This window comes from Theropithecus gelada, chromosome 8 (genome assembly GCF_003255815.1).
Source record: "Theropithecus gelada isolate Dixy chromosome 8, Tgel_1.0, whole genome shotgun sequence".
Lineage (NCBI taxonomy): Eukaryota > Metazoa > Chordata > Mammalia > Primates > Cercopithecidae > Theropithecus > Theropithecus gelada.
The window spans coordinates 24,212,089-24,232,976 of record NC_037676.1 but is presented as its reverse complement, the minus strand read 5'-3'; the positions used below and the strand labels follow the sequence as shown (position 1 = coordinate 24,232,976).

At 38.7% G+C, this 20,888-nt stretch overlaps 1 protein-coding gene across 2 annotated transcripts in view; it reads right to left on the bottom strand.

Moving 5' to 3' along the window:
- Window positions 1–1,093: 1,093 nt before the first annotated feature.
- The window catches only part of CDCA2 (cell division cycle associated 2), a 50,593-nt gene continuing 30,798 nt past the window's right edge, over window positions 1,094–20,888 (bottom strand). The window contains exons 13-15 of one of the 2 annotated variants that reach the window (XM_025393880.1): window positions 20,386–20,523; window positions 5,450–5,640; window positions 1,094–2,491 (exon numbers count right to left, since the gene is read on the bottom strand). In XM_025393880.1, the coding sequence (XP_025249665.1) occupies window positions 2,446–2,491; window positions 5,450–5,640; window positions 20,386–20,523 (375 nt within the window). In that variant the 3' untranslated portion in view covers window positions 1,094–2,445. The remainder of the gene's footprint in view (window positions 2,492–5,449; window positions 5,641–20,385; window positions 20,524–20,888) is intronic. The other variant, XM_025393879.1, reaches the window with a different exon arrangement.

Genomic DNA, 20,888 nt, shown 5'->3' with positions numbered 1-20,888 from the left:
CTGCTATCATGGAGAGGGGGAGTTTAATGATTTAAAGGATTTCAAAGACAATTGTTTAATGATATAATGATTTATGTGCATTCATAAATTCCAGATATATGGCAATTTAGTTTTTCAAACGGCTATCACTGAAACAGCCATAGGAGATGTTGCAAAAGCTAGAGAAACCAAGTCAAGTGCCAGACATTACAAAAGAAAAAGAATCGCTGGAAAACTCAGTGTTAAAAAAATCAGTGACCTACCACCACACTTAGTGTTAGTAAACTAACTTTCTCAGTGAGTTTTGGTTTTTAAAACTTTTAATGGAAAATCATGAATCAAGTCCTAAACTGCCTGTGACTAATTAGAATAATCTGAGAGCCCAGTCTTTAACTGAGCTGCTATATTTTCACCAAAAAAAAACAAAAAAACAAAAAAACACAAAACCAATCCTCTCTCACACACACACACACAACAAAACATACAGGAATCTTATTTGAAGGAATGAATAGTTTCATATCAGAGTTATTTCTAAATTATATATTCATTTATAGTGATGAATTTATAAGACTGTGGTTACTGAAAGAATTTTCTGAAATTTCTTGTTTAGGATTTAAACTATTAAAATAAAAATCTCATTTGGGACAGATAAAACAAACCATCAAAGCTTCTCTTAAATTTAACCAAAAGGAAAACAAGTTTTGTAATTTCAACTTCTGTCAGTTAAAATTCATAGCCAGGTTTTTTTTTTCCTGTTTAAAGAAAAAGACATATCTCACCCGCTTTAAGTCTTAAAGTTTATATTTCCTTCAATTTTAATAAAGTTCCATTAATTCTATCAATTTGTCTTTTGTGGGGGAAAATAAAAAACAAAAACAAAAAACAAACCTCTTATCCAGATAAAATTAGCCAATTCTAAAAGATGCTTCTAACAACAGAGTCTAAAACTTCAGTGGTAAATATGTACTTAAAAATATATATACTAAAAAAAAGTCTAAAAATTGAGAGATGTCTTGTTTGGCCTAAAAACAACCCCTTTAGCGAAATAGTAATAAAGCATTTACTCTCTGAGGAAAGACGAATATATTTAACAGAATGTTTTCTATCTGAATGGTGAAGAAACTTATTTATTTCTACATAAAAGTAGGTTCAACTCAAATGAGTTTATTTATTAGCAACTTTTGAAACACCGAGGTTGAACAGAGAATGGGAACTAGACAGATCATTTCAGCATAAATGGTTACTTTCCATCTTGCCACAGACTCTGCAGGAAATGTCAATTACTGCTTTCTTTCTCCATTATGCTCAATCCTTTCCAAGGCAGTCAGAGAGCTCTCTCCCTTCCCATTAAGAGAGGATCTTCTCCGGTAGCCTTTGAACTGGGAAGTGGCTTTAGTATTTGCAAGTGTAGATATACAAAAGCTCTTCCTCCTCTTACCAGGTTCATCAGAAGAACCAGCAGCAGGGCCCTGGCTGTTTTCTTGATCTGAGACAGGAGGTGCCATCTGTGGTTTTTGTCTGGAGGACACAGTTTCTTTTCTGGGAGACATACTTTCAAATCCACTGCTGTCAAATGTACATATTGTTCTTCTTTTGGCTTTTTGGGAAGTGGAAGGAAGTGGAAGTGAAATCCATACAAGCCCTTCGTTTTCCAAATCTTTCTGTAGCCTTGTGCTACGTCGCACTTTGGTTTCACTATTTCTCCTCCGAAAGGTTTGCTCAATGGCATCAGACAAATCTTTAAACAGTTCAGAATTTTCTACACTAATTTCTACAGAGCTGCCCACATTGGAGGAGGGTGTGTGATTGCCCTTTTTTTCCAAATGTAAACTTTGACCATCAGAATAATACATGGAGCGTCTTCTATCTTTCCTGTCTCTGCAACTCTTAACACTGCTACTTTCCATGGGTTTTCTTCCCAAATCCTCACTTTGGCTGTTAGATTCTTTCATATTTTCAATTAAGACATCTCCTAAGCAATGACAGTCTTTTTGAGAGTTAGGCATTAAACGATTGCATTGCAGTTTTCCTTCTGCAGCTACTAAGAAGTCATCCTTTCTTTCACACTTTATGTTTCGATCTGGTGAACTTTTCAAGATTTGACAAAGGTTTTCTGCATTTTGACGAGCAGCAGCAGCAAATTCTTCACCCTGTTGCAGGGTCAGAGCAGGTTTGGGACTATCTGATGCCACATGTTCTTCAGGTACAGAAGCACAAGAAGCAGGACTGTCAGCTCCAGCTTCTGGTTCATTTTCACTTTCTGACTTATTTTTTGCTTTTGGAATATTTTTATTTTCATTAATGTTCATTATATTTGTATTTGGATCTTCATCAGAAGTAGCATAGACAACCGATGAGGAACTTTTCATATAAGAGCAAAATTCAGACACATCATATTTATCAAAGCCTTGATGCATATGCAAATCTGGGTCGTGAGGCAAAAGATCCTTTCTTTTCACTGGATTTTTAGGAGCCTTCACTTCTTCCAGTTTGCCATTTGAGTTGAAATAACCTATGGGCATGTAAATAGGTTTCAATCAAATTAAAAAGTAACAATGGGAATGAACTTTACATTTATTAAATAATCAGGTGCCCTGTTTTGTTTTTGTGTTTTAAGCATTCACAAGACCCACAAATGTTACACTGTACTTGCCCATCTGTCTTCCTCCTCCTCCTCTCTTAGTTCTCCCATGATCCACAGGTTAAGAAAATAGGTATTCAACGCATGAATTAATAAAGCATATAAAACTAAAACCATGAAAGTGAGAACGCCATCTGAAACTGCTTCCTGCATTCTAACACCCTTCCCATGCTACAGGGTCCATTAGCATGAGGCAGCGACATTTCCCATTTCCCTGAAAATGAATGACTGCAAATGGGCAACATTATGCTTCTGAAACTTTCTATCAAGGTATCCTCCGAAACACGGGAGGGAAAATGTGGAATTCTGGGGTTATTTGAGGACTTACGAGCTAAAACAGCATGCCTGAAGACACTCAGGTCTCATGCCCTTTGTTAAAAATTACTATAAAGTGCACTGTACTCTCAAGCAGAACCATGTTTGTTTCAATATTATAAAAATTAACCCTTAATTCCTCAGCCTTTGACTAAATATCCTCCAGGAAGATACACATGGGCAGCCTTTCATGTGTTTCTGGCACATCAGAGGTGGAAAAACCATCATCAAATTGGTAAGTAACACAGCCCACATGAGTTCAGGCTTTATGAGTTCTAAATCTTAGAACAATTAGATGCAATCTTTGTTACCTCAGATGATGTTTTTCAGTGGTCAGTCAAATGAATAAAGTATTTTAAACAAAATAAAAACTAAAAGATTTATAAAACATAAGGTGAGCCACAAGTCTAAAAAAATCAATGTTTCCATTTAAAAATATATCCATGACTAAGGTACTTAAAATTATGTCACTTAAAGCTACAGATTAAACAGATCAGTGTCCACTCAATGCCAACCAATGTTAGTTGGGTTCTTTAGACAGCTTTAAAAATTGATATTTATGGCCGGGCACAGTGACTCACACCTGTAATCTCAGCACTTTGGGAGGCCGAGGCAGGCATATTACCTGAGGTCAGGAGTTTGAGACCAGCCTGGCCAACATTGTGAAACCCTGTCTCTACTAAAAATACAAAATTAGCCAGGCGTGGTGGCACGTGCTTGTAGTACCAGTTACCTGGGAGGCTGAGGCAGGAGAATTGCTGGAACCCAGGAGGTGGAGGTTGCAGTGAGCCAACACTGAGCCACTGCACTCCAGCCTGGGCGACAGAGTGAGACTCCATCTCAAAAAACAAACAAACTAACTAACTAACTAACAAAAAGATATATATTTCGCATAAAATCCAACATACTAGAGAAGGAAGGTAAAGGAGATATAGGGAGATAGGAAAGGAGAAAGAGATAAAGGAAGGAAGGAGCTGAATTGCTTTAAATCCATGTAGCAGGTGATACCACTGGTTACAGATAAAAAATGCTTTAGGTATTTTTAAAAATAAATTCTCTAATAGGATGCAAGATGGAAAATTTTACTACAATCACTGTTTAAAAATCTTTTGAAAAACTCCTGTTAGAACTAGAGATGTAATCAAAATAAGACTTAGTTTCCACTCTCAAGGAGACTGAAGTTTTAGGGAACAGGGGAACACAGAAAATAGATCATCATAAAACCAGGTGATGGAAGTATGTTGCAGAGTATTCCTGGAAAAACAGACAGTACAGCAAAATCTTGGAAGATAAGCAACATTAGGTGAGATTAAAAAGAGGTAGAGTGGCGGATGCCCTGTCGCAACACAGCCTGTGAGAAAGCATGGCAGGAGAAGAGTGTGTGCCAGGACATGTGCGACAGAGGGGTGGCTGTTTATTTAAACTCCTGTGCTACCCTAATGTTAAGCAGGACGCAGAAGCCAAGAGTCTATGGTGGCATGTACCTCATTCATCCTTAAGTCTATTATTAATCTTGTATGGTATTCTGCAAATAGGAGGCAGGCTACAAATATCTGATGATTGACAAAGGTAGCCATTTAAAAAATGATTCTATACAAATCAACACACCAAGTGGACACACATTCTCATTTTCAGGCAAGACAGCGTGGCTCGTGTCTGTAATCTCAGTACTTTGGGAGGCTGAGGCAGGAAGACTGCTTGAGCCCAGGAGTTCGAGACCAGCCTGGGCAACACAGGGACACCCTATCTCTACTAAAAATTAAAAAAAAAAAAAATTCCTTATTATTTTCATCAAGATCCAGTCCGTTTAAAATTTGGGCATTAGAAACCAGAAACAACTCCATTTTTTATCTACCCCCTATATCAACTGACTTGATAATAAAATAACTTTCAAGGTAATCAAGCTCAATTTATATGTATTATTTTTAGAAAACGCTCAGTAGTGCCAACTCTAACAAAACATCCTTAACTCATATAAGGTATACATATTACTGAACCATAACCTCGTTCACATTTTTTGTTCCTTTTTTTTTAAAGCCAGGGTCTTGCTAGGTTGCCCAGGCTGGCCTCAAACTCCTGAGCTCAAGCAATCCTTCCGCCTTAGGCTCCCAAATGGTTGGGATCACAGGCAGGTGTCCCAGCTCTCGTTCACTGCATCCAGCTCTCGTTCACTTTCAACGACGAACTACACCACCAAATGGAATTTATTTTCACAAAATGCTTAAAAAAGCAAAAGGAAATAGGATGCACAGAAATTATTACTGATATTATAAGCAAAATCTTGTGTCTTGGTTTTCCTGGGGAAAGGATCCAGAGTTTCCATCAGATTCTGAAAAGGGTCTAAGCCACCTACAAGTTAAAAGTGACTCTCTTTCCTCCACTAGAAATGCTCATGGTAATGTAAGGAAACATTGCTTTTTAAATTTACGTACTCTTTACATAGTGAATGGGAAAAAAGTGAAAAAAGCAAAATAGCAACGAAGAAGGTGACGAGAAAAGATAAAATATAACTACCAGGAAAAGGTGAGGATACCTGAACCCAGTCTTCGGATGCTTGGAACTGAAGGTGTCATCTCAGAGACTTCAGGCAGCTCAGGAATAGGACTGAGGAGGGGCTTCTTAGAAGCAATGTCTCTTTCCCCATATAAAGATTTCTGAACACTTTTCTTTCCCTTTCCTTTCTTCTTTCTGCAACTTTTTAAAACCTGAGAAAATGCATTAAAACATTGCAATTGCGAAAGATGTAGCACCACGTAAAATTTTGATCCTTTAACTAGTTATTATTATTTTTTCAGACAAGGTCTCACTCTGTCATCCAGGCTGGAGTGCAGTGGCACAATCTCGGCTCACTGCAACTTCTGCCCCCCTGCTCAATCAATCCTCCCATCAGCCTCCCAAGTAGCTGCGACCACAGGTGCACACCACCACGACCGGCTTTTTATTTTGTATTTTTGGTAGAGATGGGGTCTCACCATGTTGCCCAGGCTTGCCTCAAATTCCTGAACTCAAGCGATCCTCCTGCCTTGGCCTCCCAAAGTGCTGGGATTACAAGTGTGAGCCATAACACCCAGCCTGATACTTCAACTTCTATAATATCTCTAATTATTGTTTATACAGTGCTTTATTGAATAGATCACTTTTATATTTCATTTAAAATTGTAAGCATCTAAATCAAGGGTAGGAAGTCAGGTAACTTCCACAAAGTCAAATAAACTACAAAGCAGGATTTGGTTTATAAATTGTATGGTAGCTTTCTACATTTCCACACGGCACTTGCCAAAACAAGGGCTGGATAAATGAAAAAATATATGAGATGCTTTAGAACTAACTACATGAATGTAATGTCATGAGATATTTGTAAGCAGCACACAGTTATGATGACTCAGGATTAACCTATAGTGTGAGTTACATACTGCAAGCTATGGGAGACTGCTTTATGCTCCTAGGTCTGGATGAAGAAACAGTAGGTGTGTATGTAAAATATGAAGAACACACAAAGCTAGCTGAATCTGCAGATTCAAACAACAGATGATTTAATCAAGATTCAGTCAAAACAAAATGGATTTTAACAAGCACAAGCAGAAGATGGAAGACAAAGGTCTGACATTAATTGATGGAAAATGTAGGTTTCCATAAAAATTAAAAGTTGCTTAATATATCCAGAATGGAGTATTACATTCAATTCTGAGTGCCATATCAGTAACTAAGAAACAATGTTTTATGTTTTTAAAAGTTTCATATGGAAGACTTCAGGGAAATGCTGTACTGAAGTATTAGAAAGACAGACTGCTATGGGCAAAAGGAATGAGATATATTCAATGTGATAATGTTGAAGAGAACCAGAATTTAGGGACAACACAAAACATATTAACAACACAGGCCAGGTGTGGTGGCTCACGCCTGTAATCCCAGCACTTTGGGAGGCCAAGGTGGGCAGATCACGAGCTCAGGAGATCGAGACCATCCTGGCCAACATGGTGAAGAAAACCGTCTCTACTAAAAATACAAAAATTAACTGGGCATGGTGGTGCACATCTGTAGTCCCAGCTACTCAGGAGGCTGAGGCAGAGGAATTGCTTGAACTAGGGAGGTAGAAGTTGCAATGACCCGAGATCGCGCCACTGCACTCCAGCTTGGCAACAGAGCAAGACTCCATCTCAAAAAAAAAAAAAAAAAAAAAAAAAATCCAGAAAGTGGAATTCATTCACACATTTATTGAGACTGCTGTGTGAGAGGTAATAACTTGCCAGGTGTGGGATCTAGAAGCAAAGAGGATGTGTTCTTCAAGGAGCTGCTGGTGTAAAGTAAAGGAGTTACCATGCACACGCACCATCGCACCATGACAGGCTATGTGAACTGAGAAGATGGGTACCCAGCCTGCAGGAGGTGTTCAAGATCGGCTCCACGGAAAATGTAATGTCTAAGTCAAATGTCAAACAAGCAAGGGCTGTTTTGGCCTATTATGGGGACGATGCAGAAAGGCTTTTCAAAGAGGGGAATGCCACGTGCCTGAACTCAAAGTGAGACAGCACAGCTACAGGTGCAGGGCTGCATGCAGCAAGACATGGCCCGTGGATCCATGCAGAAGTGGCAGGAGCAGAGCCCTTGTCACAGTGACTTGAATGAAAGCAATGAGGGCTCACTGCATGGTGACTTTGGGAGTGTCAACGTTTGATCTTAAATTTAAGAAAGGTCATTTGGGTGACAGCACAGCATATTTAGGTGAAACTAATGGTGAGATTCAAGAGCACAGAAATGGCACAAAACTATGTGCTCCCTGAGAAATCTATAGATATCCTGTGAAAACAAAACATTCCACAGAAAAATAATTTTAGAACTGTACAAGATGAATGTTCCTCCTGGTGATTTACAGTGTACATTTAACATGAAATTCTCTGAGAAGTCCACAGTATAAATAATCTCTATACACATTAGGAAAGTGCTGGGTTAAATATTTTTCCAGTAAATATTTTTTTCATGGAACATCTGTTGACATTCCGTGGAACAGTTGGGGAAATGCTGGCTTGGTCAATGAACCTGAAAGCCAAGAGAAAAGAAAAATCTTAACTTGAGGCTCACAGATAAGTTGGAAAAAAAAATTTAAAAAAAATTGGCCTCTGGTGGCAGACACTTTGGGTTAAAGTCCTGACTCTGATACTTAACTGCTTTATAACCCTGGGCAAGTCAACTTTCTGTACCTCATTCTCCTCCTCTGCAAAGCAGGAGTCACAACAGCACACCCCACATAAAGCTGAGGTGAGTATTAAATGAGCTGACATGTGATACAGCTGGTTAATGTAGGGCCTGACCCATGGTAAAAGCTATCTTGTTCTCTCAAATTCTTTTCCATTACTTGAGAGTGAATATGAGGAAAAATACCAACACTTTTTTTTTTTTTAAGCCAGGTGTGGTGGCACACCCATGTAGTCCTAGCTCCTCAGGAAGCTAAAGCAGGACTGCTTGAACACAGGAGGTTGAGGCTGCAGCTGAGTTATGATCGCACCATTGCACTCCAGCCTGGGCAACACAGTGACTCTTTTTAAAAAACAGAAAAAAAAATTTTAATTGACAAAAATTGAATATACGTATGGCATACAACACCATGTTTCAATATATGTATGCATTGTGGAATGATTAAGTCAAGCTAATGAACATATCAATTACCTCATATACTTTTATTTTTTAATATTAAATTATGCTATTAATATTACTATGCGGCATAGACCCAGTGTGGTCAGTTAACACACTGGGCAATGCCACCAGATTATAACACCAGATTAGCTTCTGATATATGGGTTTAAAAAAAAAAAGATCCCCTCTTCTCATGATTTTGGAAATCATGTCCCTGGATCTGCAACAGTGCCAAGCACACAGTGGCTACTCCACAAATATGAATGAATGAATGAATGGTCAAAGAAGTACAGTTAAGCTTACATAAAATTTGCTCAATGTGATTGAAAGACTAAATTTCTGTTTTTTCATGGTCATGGGCCAACAAAAGTATTTTACCACCACCTCCCCCTCCAAAAAAACAACAATTAAAGCGCCTCAGGTCTGTCTGTCCTGAAAACATATCTGGCAGAGCTGATCTTAGTCATAAGAAGATTTCATCAGCAAAGGCCAGAAACTTATCAAAATCTGAATTTACCACAGTACAAAAAGCCTTGCTGATAGTGTAATAATGAAGAAGTTGTATATGGTTGGAACCCCCGGGGAAAGCCATTTGATTAAGAAATGGTTACGGTGGATTACGGCTTAGAAAAGCCAAAGAACAACTGAAGGGACTGTCCCTAAAGCAATTCTATTTACTCCAAAATCACTGATTCCTCTTCTCACACAGTGAAGGAGGTCAGGAAGCAGAAGTAAATGTTTATCTTTTGTCTTCTTTGCATAATTAAGACTTCTTTAAATTATTTTCAGAGAATAGCTTTAAAATTATTTAAAAATAATTCAGGCCGGCCCGGTGGCTCATGCCTTTAATCCCAACACTTTGGGAGGCCGAGGTGGATGGATTGCTTGAGCTCAGGAATTCAAGACCAGCCTGGGCAACATGATGAAATCTCATCTCTACCAAAAATACAAAAATTAGCTGGGTGTGGTGGTGGGCCCTGTACTCCCAGCTACTAGTGAAGCTTGAAGCAGGAGAATCACTTGAGCCTGGGAGGCGGAGGCTGCAGCGAGCTGAGATCAAGCCACTGCACTCCACATGGGTGACAGAGAAAGACTCCGTCTCCAAAAAAAAAAAAAAAATTCATGGACATGGCAACAAATCACACCATATAGGAAAGCTTACGGTGATCAAGCACACACTTGCTTGCCCCGGTGCTTACTTATCTGCTGGGTCCAATTTTAGCTCTTGCAGTTAACTCCCTCTTTCTAATAAAGGGTTCATACTGCTATATTTTTAACTTTGTCTAATGGAAAATTTCAAACACCCAAAAAGTACAGAGAATAGTTTACTGAACCCTAGGTACCCATCAGCTAACTTCAACAATTACTAGCATATAGAAATCATGATTCACTTTTATTCTCCTAACCCCAGATTAGTTCAAAGCAAATCCCAGACGTTACACATCATTTCATCGGAAAATCCTGCAGTGTCTTGAAGAGTTAAAGGTTCTTTTTCTTTTAGAGACAATTACAAATATGGTTCAACAATAAAAAGAACTACTGATACACATAACAACCTGGACAAATCTCCAGAGAATTATGCTGAGTGAAAAAGCCAGTCCCAGAGTTACACAGTACATGATTCCATTAGGGTAACCTTTTCGAAATGACAAAACTGTAGGAATGGAGAAAGATTAGTGGTTGCCAGGGGATGAGGCGGGGTTATGGGTAGGAAGTGGATGTAGCTACAAAGGGCCATGGGAGAGCTCTCTGGATCTTGGCTGTATCAATATCTTGGCTGCGACACTGAACTATGGTTTTGCAAGATGTCACAATTGGGGGAAACTAGCTAGGTAAAGGGTACTTGGGATCTCTCTGCCTTACTTCTTAGAACAGTGTGTGTATACAAAATGATCGCAAAATTTAAAATGTATGCAGGGGACAGAGGCTCATGTCTGTAATCCCAGCACTTTGGAAGGCCTGGGGGGAGCAGATCACCTGAGGTCAGGGTTTGAGACCCGCCAGGCCAACATCATGAAACCCCGTCTTTACTAAAAATACAAAAAGTAGCTGAGCATGGCAGTGCACACCTGTAGTACCAGCTACTTGGGAGGCTGAGGCAGGAGAATCACTTGAACCTGAGAGGAGGAGGTCGCAGTGAGCCAAGATCTTCCCACTGCACTCCAGCCTGGGCGACAGAGAGAGACTCTGTTCAAACAAAACAAAACAAAACAAAATGTAATTCAACAAAACACAAAAACCATGATGGCAATTTTCCCCAGTATCTCCTCAAAGTTCAAATTTCTCCCTTGGCCCATAATTTTTTTTTTTTTTTCCCTAAAACAATTGTTCTAATCAGGATCCCAATAAGATCTCCACATGTACCATTTGATTAATGTCTTTTAGTCTCTTTTATACTATGGCTCCTTCTTTTACTTCCCTTGACATTTATTTGGTGAGTAAATTGAGGCATCTTTCCTATAGAATTAGCCAAGTCCCAGATTTGGCTCACTACGGTCAGTGTATCTATGTTCCTCCATGTCCTGTAAGTTGGCAATTAGATCTAGAAGCTTGATTAGATTCAGTTTTGATGGACAAATTTGAATACAATTGTATAACCAACAAATTAAAACTTGCATATAATATGGTGGATGAGATGTTTTGACATACGTATACATTGGGACATGATTAAATTAAACTAACATCTCCACCACTTCACGTAATTATTTTATGGTAAGAACACTTACAATGTCATCTCTTAGCAATTTTCACATATACATTATTATTTCCTAGTCACCATGCTGTATAATAGATCTCCAGAACTTACTCATCCTGTCTAACTGAAACTTTGTTCCCTTGAACCAACATCTCCTTGTCCCCCACCACTCAACCGACTAGCCCCCCTGACAACCACCTTTCTATTCTTAGCTTCTGTAAGTTTTTTGTTTGTTTGTTTAAAGATTCCACATGTGAGATCTTCTTGTCTCTCTGTGCCTGGGCTATTTTACTTAACATAATGTCCTTCTATCCTTCTATGCTGTCAAAATGACAGGATTTAAGGCTGAACAGCATTTTGTTGTGTGTGTACACACACAGTTTTTCTTTATTCATTCATCTGTTGATGGTTACTTAGCCTGAATCCGTAACTTGGTTATCGTTCTTTTGATAAACTGATTTCATTTCCTTTGGATACATACCCAGAAGTGGGATTTGCTGGATCATATGGTAGTTCTATTTTTAACTTTTTGAGGAACCCCCATACTGTTTCCCATAATGTCTTGTGAAAATGGATTATTTGGAGTTACCATGTCATAAACAACTAGAGTCCAGAGACCAGGGGGCAAAAAGCACTTGGGACTGTAAGACTAAATTTAACTACCACCATCACTCACCAATCAGAGTTTACCAGCTCCCCAAAACTTTGCGTAGGGCCAGTGAGTTTTCTTTCTAAATAATATGGAACATTTCTCTTTCCACTCAAAGCCCCAACTTTCTTTGTTCTTAGGACATATCAAAGACCACCTCAGTCTGTGTATGCCCCAAACTGCAATTACATTTTCCCAAAGAAAACATTTTGTTTAGAGGTTCAGTTCTGTATTTTTAGTTGACTTTGCCAATCAAAACAAGCTGTAGCAATTTACATTCTTACCAACAGTGTACAAAGGGTTCCCTCTTCTCCATATCCTCTCCAATGCTTGTAATCTTTCACCTGTTTGATAATAGCTAGTGATATCTCACTGTGGTTTTAATTTGCATTTCCCTGATGATTAGTGATGTTAGCCATTTGCATGTCTTTTGAGAAATGTCTATTCCGGACCTTTGCCCATTTTTTAATTGGTGTGTTCTTGCTATCGAGCTGTTTGAGTTTCTTACATATTTTGGCTATAAACCCCTTATCAATGTATGGTTTGTAGTTGTAACATCTTCTCCCATTCTATACGGTGTTTCCTTCCTCTGTTGTTACTATGATGTCACATCAGCCTTTTAGCAAATGTTTTAGCAGCTTTGTTGAGCATTTCTTATTAGCTGGAATTCTTCTATAAACAACTTTTCCCTCATCAACTATTTGTTTACCTGAAATAGAGCTCAAATTTTATTTTCCTGTTATCAGAAAAATGAGTGGGTATCCTAGCAAGCTTCTAAAGTGTCCATTACTTAAAAAAAGTAACAAACTTATGTGTTATTTCATGATTGTACTACTTCAACGCTTTGTAATGCTGATGGTCATATTTGGTCAGTGGAAGCCCCTTGAAGATGGTTTTGTGTCCGCTAACACGACACCAGTAGTTTTATTTAGCATCCTTCCTTGTACTCTGGTACAGACCCAGCCAGTCTCACTTTTTAAATTTGTTGTTGTAAATCTGACAGCAGCCATTTCACCAAGGGACGCTAATCCCTTTTAACTGGTATGTCTAATGACAATCTATGCACCAGGGATGCTCATGAATTTAAAGCTTTATCAGTGGATAGAGCTGGACAATCCTTTAAATGGAAAATAAAATGAGTTTCTACTCTTATTTCCAATTCAAATTTAGTCTTACAAAGTTTTAAATTTCTTGGATTTAAAAATGTATCTTTTGTCTCTTAGTGAATGATTCTTAATGATGGGAAAAATTGCTTATTTGCTTTATTCTAAATTGAGTGCTTCTATTGAGTGTTTCATACTGTTTATAATTTCTTTGCAGTTATTTTTGTCCTTAAGATTTATTCCCCTTATAGGGCCAGGTGCGGTGGCTCATGCCTGTAATCCCAGCACTTTGGGAGGCTGAGGCAGGCGGATCACAAGGTCAGGAGATCGAGATCATCCTGGCTAACATGGTGAAACCCAGTCTCTACTAAAAAATACAAAAAAAAAAAAAAAAAAAAAAAAAAAAATTAGCTGGGCATGGCAGCGGGCAACTGTAGTCCCAGCTACTTGGGAGGCTGAAGCAGGAGAATGGCATGAACCCGGGAGGCGGAGCTTGCAGTGAGCCGAGATCACACCACTGCACTTGAGCCTGGGTGACAGAACGAGACTCCATCTCAAAAAAAAAGAAAAGAAAAAAAAGACTTATTCCCCTTATATTCAAATTTCTAGGTTTGAAAAAATTCTTAATGAGGTTAAGCCACCAACTTGACGTAGTAAGATTACTTTGTCAAATTTTGCTTTCGCTTTTTAGAGAGTGCTCTCTTTCTCCTAGCTTTAATTTTGTTTCATAGTCAGGCAAAACATTTAAATGGTCCCACAATCAAAACTAAAAAACAGTACACACTTAATGAAGTCTAGCTTGCATTCACATTCTCTCCTGTCTCCTCCCTTCTCCCTATAGCCAGTTTTTAATTTTTCTTTGGCTTATTCTACAACTTAAAAATCGAAACTTTATGTGTGTGTATATACATATACCATTATTATTTTTTAATGGTCTCTACTTTCTTAGACGAAGGATAATGTATTAGTTTGTAAGGCTACTATAATAAAATGTCACAGACTATGTAGTTCAAACAACAGAAATTAATTTTCTCCCAGGTCTGGAGGCTGGCAGTGTAAGATCAGGGTGTTGGCAGGGCTGGTGTCTCCTGGGGCCTCTCTCCTTGGCCTTCAGATGGCCACCCTGTAGCTGTGTCCTCACATGGTCATTTTCTATGCACATGCGTCCCTGGTGTCCCTTTGTGGGTTCGAATTTCCTCTTCTTACAAGAACACCAGTCAGAGTGGATTAGGACCCACTCTGTGGATCTCATTTTAACTTAATAACTATTTTAAAGACCAAATCTCCAATTACAGTCACATGCTGAGATCCTGGGAGTCAGGACTTCAATATATAAATGTGGGAGGGGACACAATTCAGTCCATAACCAGTAGTTGATCACATATATTGTTTTATAACATGCTTTTTTCATTTTAACAGTAAGCACAGTCATCCTGCAGTATCTGTACAGGAATTGGTTCTAGGACCTCCTGTGGATATCAAAGATCTGCAGATACTCAAGTCCCTGACATAAAATGGCACAGTATTTGCATAGAGCCTATGCAAACTTCCTTTCACAGCATTATACTGTAAAAATACAGCATAACTATGCTTTAAAGCATCTCTAGATGACTTAACACTGAATACAATATAAATACTACATAGTTAATATGCTGTATTTTAAAATTTGTATTTTTTAAATTGTTGTATTGTTACTGGATTTTTCTGAGTCTTTTCTTTTTTAAAAAATAATATATTAAAAAAATACAGATGGGGTTGTACTATGTTGACCAGGCTGGTCTCGCACTCCTGGCCTCAAGCAGTCCTCCAATCTCAGCCTCCCAAAGTGCTGAGACTACAGGTGTGAGTCACCTCGCCCAGCCCTGAATGTTTCTGATTCAACCAACCACAGATGCTGGACCACAGTATATAAAGGGCCATCTGTGTCCCCTTGGCATCCCTGCATAGAAGTGTATGGAAGTTCTCTTCACAGCTTTCTACAGCTGCCTAATACTCACTTTATGGAAACACCACAGTTTTTTCAACAAGTCTCATATCGATGAGCATATGGTTTGCTTTTAGTCTTTTGCTTTACAAAGAATGCTGCAATAAATAAACATATATTTTTGTATTTTGATCAGTGAATCTCTGAGATAGATTTCTAGAAATAGGCCTATTGGGTCAAAGGATAAATGAATATTTAATTTGGCCAGATACTGCCAAATACTCCTCCACAGAGGTCTGCTTTAACAGAAAATGTATGAGTGTGCGTTTTTGCCCCATAGCCTCACCACGTGAGTGTGCTGTCAACTCTCAGATTTTTGGTAATCTAAATGGTGAGAAACGCATCTCAATGCACGTTAGAGATGCAGTTCTCTTACGATGAGGAAGCCTGAACATTTCCTTCCTATGTTGAAGGTCATTTTCATTTCAGTTTTGTAAATGTTTTGTTATCTTTTGAAGACTGTTCCTTTCTAAGTAACTTAGAAGCTCTTTAAATATTAGTGACATTAATCCTTGGTGTCTGATATGAGTTGCAAATACTTTTCCCAAGTTTGTCCTTTGTCTTTTAAATTTTCTTATGGGGATTTTTTTCCTTATGTATACTCCATGATGTATGGTTCAAAAGATATCAAATTCACCAATCCTTTGCCCTCACTGTTTCTGGTTTTTGAGTCACACTTTGGGAACTTTCTCTATTTCTGGTTTATAAAGGAATTTACTCTTGAGGATTCTAACGCTACTTCTGGTTGAGAAGTGGCATTTAATCTAACTTTAGTTATCTGTCAATGCCTTGCTATAAAAGATGAAAAAAACTGCTCACTTAAAACCAAACCTGCCTCTTTTCTATGTTAATTTTGGTTTTTCTGTTGGTAAACATTGAACTTTTACATTTCTATTTCTTTTCATTAAAATTTAAAATATATATCTTGAATGTCTCATGATAATGATGATAATGGCCACAAAGCTTACTATGGCCAGGCACTTTTTCTAAGAGTTGAGCATGCATGAATTCATTAACATTCACAAACTTCTAACATCCATTTCCACCACTGTTCTACAAACAAACAAAACAGGAGTCCAGACTTTTACCCAGCATTGCACTGGAGGGAGGAATGAATGCAGGATTTAAACCCAGGGGTCCGGTCCAGAGTCTGCACTCTTGCCAGCAACACCATTAGCCCCCTTGTTTCTACCTTTTTAACTCACTTTTCACCTTCTGCTATTAATTACATTTTCCTGTTATTATTGGATTGTTAACACTTACATTGTCCTGCACAACAAAAAGCTTCTTTAGTTGAAAACAAATGCATCTATATTATGATGACTGTGCAAACATTTTTCATGGCTCTGCCAAGCACAGCTTTCATATTCCTTTCTTCTCCTCTGGGCCCCTTGAGGGAGATGATTCCTAGCACCATAAAATCTACTTTTCCTTATTCTGCATTATTGCTTGAAATCATAGTAACGTTTGCTTCATATTTACTCTAAAACTTTTACACAGACTTCTATTTGAAATGGTATATAATTACCATTTTTTTTTTTTTTGTATGTGACATACCTTTCATTCTTTCAATCACAGGTCTTTTCTGTTTTTTTCCTCTAGCACCTTCTCCCTGCTCAAATTTGGACGGGTTCCTCTTCTGGGCTGGCTGAATAGCTATAACCAGCGATTTCCCTTTGATCACGCTCTTGTATTGTTAGATCCATCGTGTCCTGAATTCTTAAGCTTAGTTCCTCATTTTGCTAGAGTTTCTCCTCCAGTAGCATCCAAAGAAAAATAACTTCATGGCTGGGCATGCTGGCTCAAGCCTGTAATCCCAGCACTTCGGAAAGCTGGGGTGAGAGAAGTGATTGAGCCCAGGAAGAGTTTGAGACCAGCCTGGGCAACAAGGTGAGGCCAACCCCCACACCCCCACCCTGCTACAAGAAAGTAAAACAAAATTAGCCAGCCAGGCATGGTGGCTCAAGCCTGTAATCCCAGCACTCTGGGAGGCTGAGGAGGGCAGATCACGAGGTCAGGAGCTCGAGACCAGCCTGGCCAACATAGTGAAACCTCGTCTCTACTAAAAATACAAAAATTAGCCAGGCATGGCGGCGCGCACCTGTAGTCCCAGCTAATTGGGAGGCTGAGGTAGAAGAATCGCTTGAACCCAGGAGGTAGAGGTTGTGGTGAGCCAAGATCATGCCACTGCACTCCAGCCTGGGGCAACAGAGTGAGACTTCATCTCAAAAACAAAATAAAACAAAACAAAACTAGCCAAGTGTGGTGGTGTGCACCTGTAGTCCGAGCTACTCATGAGGCTGAGGTGGGAGGATCACTTGAGCCCGGGAGGTCAAGCGTGCAGTCAGCAGTGACCGCAGCATTGCACTCCAGCCTGGGTAAGAGTCAGACTTTCTCTCAAAATAAAAAGAAAAGAAAAAAAGAAACACTCAAATGTCTTTTATTTTTTCCTTCACACTTAGTTGAGACTTTGGCTTGGTGTAGAATACTCAGTTAAAATTAAGTTTTCTTCTAAGCTTTAAATGAACTCTTGTATGATTTTGCGGCTTTCAGGCTATTGTTAGACTTGATGCCACTCTGGTTCTTATGTCTCTGTAGGAAAAGTCCACTTTCCTCCTTATTCTTATTGTTCAGTTTCACAGTTACAGGCCTACCCCCTGGTCGTTCTTCATTGTACCAGGCATTCAGTGGGTGCTTTTAACTTGAAGACTCCTTTCTTCAGTTCTAGGAAATCGTCTTCTTTTAATTGGATAATTTCTTCCATTCTATTTTTGGGAAATCCTCTTCTTTTATTTGGATAACTTCTCCCATTCTCTTTTATCCTTCTTCTTCCTAACAGTCCTATAGATGTCTCCTAGATTCTCGTTTCCAGTCTTTCTTTTGCTCTACCTTCTGGGCGACTTTCCTTAACTTTAATTCTTTTGTCCAACTACTAAATTTCATGTTTTTGCAATTCCTTTTTCATAGCATCTCCTTACTTTCATGCAGATGATATTTTCTTAAATTGGAGTACATATTTATGTATATAAAATTTCCTTCTATTCCTTGAATAACCTATTTCTCTGAGGTCAGTTTTTAACCTTATTAACATTGGTCTTTTCTCTTTCATGCTATTTGTTCTATTCAATTGTCTGTTTCTTATTTAAGATTGGGTAAGTTGGTATAGGTTTACTTGCTTTCCAGCTCAGTCTATTTCCTGCATGAAAATCCTACCTAGGAACTGTGTGTGGGGCAGGGTGGGGCAGAATGCTGGAGTGTCAACTGTCAGGATTTGCATCAGGGCAGGAGCTGGCTGTCAAGACTGTGGGACTTTCCAAATGCCAGAATGAGGGCTTTAATCTAGATGACAACATCTGTTCTGAGCATCAGGGTGGGAGGGGGCTGGCATGCCAACTGGTGCAAACTGTCCCAAATATAGGACTTCAATTCATCTCTCTGTTTTTCAGTACCACCTCTCACACTCACCATCCATCGTACCTGCCAATTCTGGGCCAGGGTCTCTTGGGATTCCCATGAACAGGCCTGCTCCCGGCTCCTCTCTAGTTCCCTCCTAGAACATTCTGAGCTGTCAATCTTTCCACCTTTTTTTATCTGTCAACATGCTCCCATCTGCTTGGTCTTCTAGAAATTCATTGAAAGCTGTTGTTGGTTTCTCAATACCCCTCCTCATCCCTTTCCTCCTCTCATTGCTATTCTAAGTGTATTCCTTTTATTACATAAATGGTATTAGTTCAGCAAAGTCCGGGGAGGGATTGCAGTGACTTAATGCTCAATCCTTTTTGTACTTTCTGGCTGTAATTTTATATGAATAGGTGCATATTCTTTGTAAGACTGCTTTAAAATGTATTTATATATACACACACACACACGAAGAAAATCAATTTCTAATATATGTTGTATGTGTATTTTTGAATTAATGGTATTTTTTCAGTAAGATAATCTTTCATCATTTTATCAAGAATATGTGACCTAAAAAAGTGAACTAAAGCAGGAAAACACTCAGTTCCTTCCGGATTTAATGACTTAAGGATATCTGTGCCATTCAACCAAGAAAAGCAGTCATTTTTATTTCATGGAGGGGGAAGGAAGTTTATGGAATGTTTTGGGTGGGTGTGTAGATTGATAAGTTTAGTTTTAGAAATGTTGATTTTGACACAGCATGGTTAAAGACAGATGTCTAGTATGCAGTTGAACACAGATTTATAGATCAGGAAGTTCTAGTCTTCATATATGGTCATTAACTATGTTTATGAAATTACCCAGAAAACAAACAATTTACAAGGGCAAAGAAGAGAATTCTGGAAAATACAAACATTTAACAATGGGGGACAGAAAACAAACCTTAGACAGAGACTGTACAGGAGTGTTCTATCATGTCAAATGCTAAGATGTCCAATAGGAACAGGACTGAAAAGTATGCACTGGCTTTAGTATTAAAAATAAGGTGAAGCAGCAAAGTGGTGAAGAAGGCCAGATGTCAGTGAATGTGTAGAAGCACTACCCTCAACTCCTGTGTGAGTGTCTCTAGAGGCTATGTCAGATGAGAGAAAGGATAACTCAGTCAGACTGGAAATTTTGCTGGACGGATGAGGTGGAAGGAAAAGGATCTGGAATTGAGATTCCTGACAAGAGTTGGAAACACTTCACTCAGTTCAGGATGAAGAGGGAAACGTGAACTTAAGGTGTGTCTAAAAGCTTAATAGTGCAGAAAGAATTTCAGAGTAAGGGAGTGAGTAGGCTGGATGGACAGGAAGTTGGGGGTCAGAGAACGAGCACTGCTACACATGCGAAGGTGTTAGGCAGTAACAAGTTGTAAGAGTGGCAGCAAGAGTGAGTAGGTGGCTTCAGAGTGTGGAGTCCAGATCACTGGGCTGGAGAAGGAAAAGGAACTGGATTAAGGTGTTAAATTGGCTAATCACATGGACTGTAAGTGTATCTGAGATGACGAGAAGTGTTAGGAAAGAATGAGAGCTAGTTTCTAAATTTTTCCTTAAATTTAGGGAAAATTTTGATTCAGCAACTGGAAGAAGAGAATCTAACAAGTAGCAAGTGGCACACTCATCCTTGTCTAAAAAAATCAGGATTCCCAAAAGGGTGATATATTGGGGTAGATTCAAAGATGAGAATCAATTTCACGTTTGAGAGCCTATTAATTTACTGTGCAGGACGTACGCAACACAAGAAGATGAAGAAGATGCAAAAGTGTTCCTTAGGTAATTCAAAGTTAAGTATATAACCCCCCAACCCCATTCTACTCCACGATAAGATTGCATTAATAATCTTTGTCCAATGTCGACTGGAAAAAAATTTGTTTCTGTATTTTCCTAATCATACAATAAGGAAACACACCACTTCTACTCTTTATTATATCTTTAAACACATGCTTACCTGATTCTTCTTAGGAAGTGCTCTCTTTGTACACTTCGTTTCTTGAGACTTCCTCCTATTACTTTTCTTTTCTTTACAAGGCTGAACTTCTGTATTCAATAAGTTGCAAACATTTTCTTCTACAAAACTGACCAATTGCTATAAAGAAAGTGTAAAGTAAGGATACCATAAAGCACAAGCAATTACATGTAAATGTGCAGCTCTCAATCTTGTTGTGCTTCCCAGGATGCTTCTACCACTTTAGATCCCACTTCTTAATTCACAAATCCTATTAAAAGCACTTTGATGAAAATTGGTGGAAATGGTAATTACCAATTTCTGAATCATCAAATGCAGACCCAGAAGCATATATACATCACCCAATTATATTGGGGAAGAAAGAAAAAACAGCTTAAGAATTCGTTAATTTATTCATTCATCAACTACTCATTAAGAACCTACAATTTAGCACCTAACTGCTGGGTTATGGGGACAAAATCATGAATTTTTAGATTATCTAGGTT